Genomic DNA, 1987 nt, shown 5'->3' with positions numbered 1-1987 from the left:
CCACAGGCACGCATGGTGGCTGCTGCCACCAACAACCTGTGCGAAGCTGCCAACGCCGCGGTGCAGGGCCATGCCAGTGAAGAGAAGCTCATCTCGTCTGCCAAGCAGGTGGCTGCCTCCACGGCACAGCTCCTGGTGGCCTGCAAGGTGAAGGCTGACCATGACTCGGAGGCCATGAAGCGGCTCCCGGTGAGTTCCGGGTGAGCCCCAGCCTGCCCCTCCAGCCTCAGCTGCCTCCTCCCAGCTGCTGGAGAGATGGGTGGGAGTGGGGTGAGGGCACATGGGTGCTCCCCAGGGCTCATGGTCCCTGCCTGCGTGCCATCAGCCGGGACCTCATGGGAGCACAGGCTCCAGGTCGCTTGGACTTCACTGCTAGCTGGCTGCCAGGCGCGTGGGTGATGCTGGGCTGCTGAGTCTGGTGGCGTTTGAGGATGATTAACTGGCAGAGGAATGCCTGAAATGCATGCACTGCATCACTGGCATTCGAGAGGTTAATGTTTGGGGGCATATTTTGTTGCACCCTTAATTCTTAGAGGCCATGGCACACAAGAGGTTAATGCCCATGCGTTGGGGAGTTAACATGGGGTCCCAGCGCCAGTCCCTGGGGGCCAAGGGCTGGGGAGCGTCAGCAGGGCTGCCCCCCAGTCCCTGCCCCATAGCTCAGACAGGAGCCAGAGCCCGGCTGGGAGCAGCAGTGCCTGAAATGGTCATGAGCGGGTGGCAAGGCAGCAAGCCATGTAAAGGAATCCCTGCCTGCAGCTCCCAGCACGCCTGGCTGCCTGTCCTGCCTGCCAGCCCAGCCTGGGGCAGGGGTTCTGTCATCCCCCCAGGCAGCAGTTGTACCCTAGGGCAGTGACTTACGCTGGTACCCTCGTCCTTCCCTGCTGCAGGCGGCCGGCAATGCAGTAAAGAGAGCGTCGGACAATCTGGTGAAGGCAGCTCAGAAGGCAGCTGCCTTCCAGGACCATGATGAAACGGTGGTGGTGAAGGAGAAGATGGTCGGGGGAATTGCACAGGTGAGGAGCAGGGCCACGTTGATGGGGCAGGGGCAGCTCTGGCTGCTACCGCACCCTGTGTGTGCCTGTCTCAGGAGCATGTCCTACCACGCACCAGCACGGGGCATGTCTCCAGAGAGCCTCACAAAAATACTGCAGGTGCATCCATCCCACATAGTGACAATTAATCGCTGTGGCTTCACCCTTGTCCTGCCACGTGTAGCAGTGGGCACAGCCGGTGATGGTGCACGCTCCCAGGAGTGTAATGCCCTGGCTTCTCCTCAGTGCAGTGCCCACACCCATCCCTGTGTTCATGAAACATGTGAAGGACAGAGTATTGGGTAAGGGGTGACAGCTGCCTGGTACGGGGTGCCACAGGTGCCAGCGCTGCCTCCTGGCCCCAGGCTCACAGCTGAGAGCTTCTACAGGGCGTGTGGGGCTGAGCCCCGGGAGCTGTGCTGCTCCCCGTTATCTCCAGATCTCCAGGGGACCATGGTCCCACCGCAGAGACAACAGCCCTCATGCCTGAGGCCACACCAGCCCAAGGAGGCTGTGATGGGAGGGAAGGAGCAGCCGGAGAGCCCGGCCCTGGGGTAGGCATTGCCACAGCAGAGGCTCCAGCCATCCCTGTCCGAGGCAGCTGTGACCCCAGGGCTTTCTCTTGGCAGATCATCGCTGCCCAGGAGGAGATGCTGCGCAAGGAGCGGGAGCTGGAGGAGGCGCGGAAGAAGCTGGCCATGATCCGGCAGCAGCAGTACAAGTTCCTGCCCTCGGAGCTGCGGGACGAGGAGCAGAACTGAGCCCCGTGCCCTCCTGCCGCTCACCGCACTGACTGCCGCCCGCTCACCCGCTCCTATTTAAGACGACCCGCCTCAAGCAAAGGGCTGTCTGGGCTAGACCAGAGCTCTGCCTGCACACAGAGTGCCGGGACTAACCCAGCTGCTGCTCCAAGCTGGCGCTGCACCAGCAACTCCGCTTTGCCGCCCAGCCCA

General features: G+C 62.6%; 1 protein-coding gene across 1 annotated transcript; it reads left to right on the top strand.

Moving 5' to 3' along the window:
- The first annotated feature begins 12 nt into the window (after positions 1 to 12).
- LOC104161594 (talin-1-like) lies at positions 13 to 1805 on the top strand. The gene is made up of 3 exons (XM_009700085.1): positions 13 to 189; positions 891 to 1016; positions 1664 to 1805. The coding sequence occupies exons 1-3, from the start codon at positions 13 to 15 to the stop codon at positions 1793 to 1795; spliced, it is 435 nt and encodes a 144-aa protein (XP_009698387.1). The 3' UTR covers positions 1796 to 1805.
- Positions 1806 to 1987: the final 182 nt, after the last annotated feature.

Source organism: Cariama cristata, unplaced genomic scaffold (genome assembly GCF_000690535.1).
Source record: "Cariama cristata isolate BGI_N322 unplaced genomic scaffold, ASM69053v1 scaffold24685, whole genome shotgun sequence".
Taxonomy (NCBI): domain Eukaryota; kingdom Metazoa; phylum Chordata; class Aves; order Cariamiformes; family Cariamidae; genus Cariama; species Cariama cristata.
This window is presented reverse-complemented; position numbering and strand designations above follow the sequence as displayed.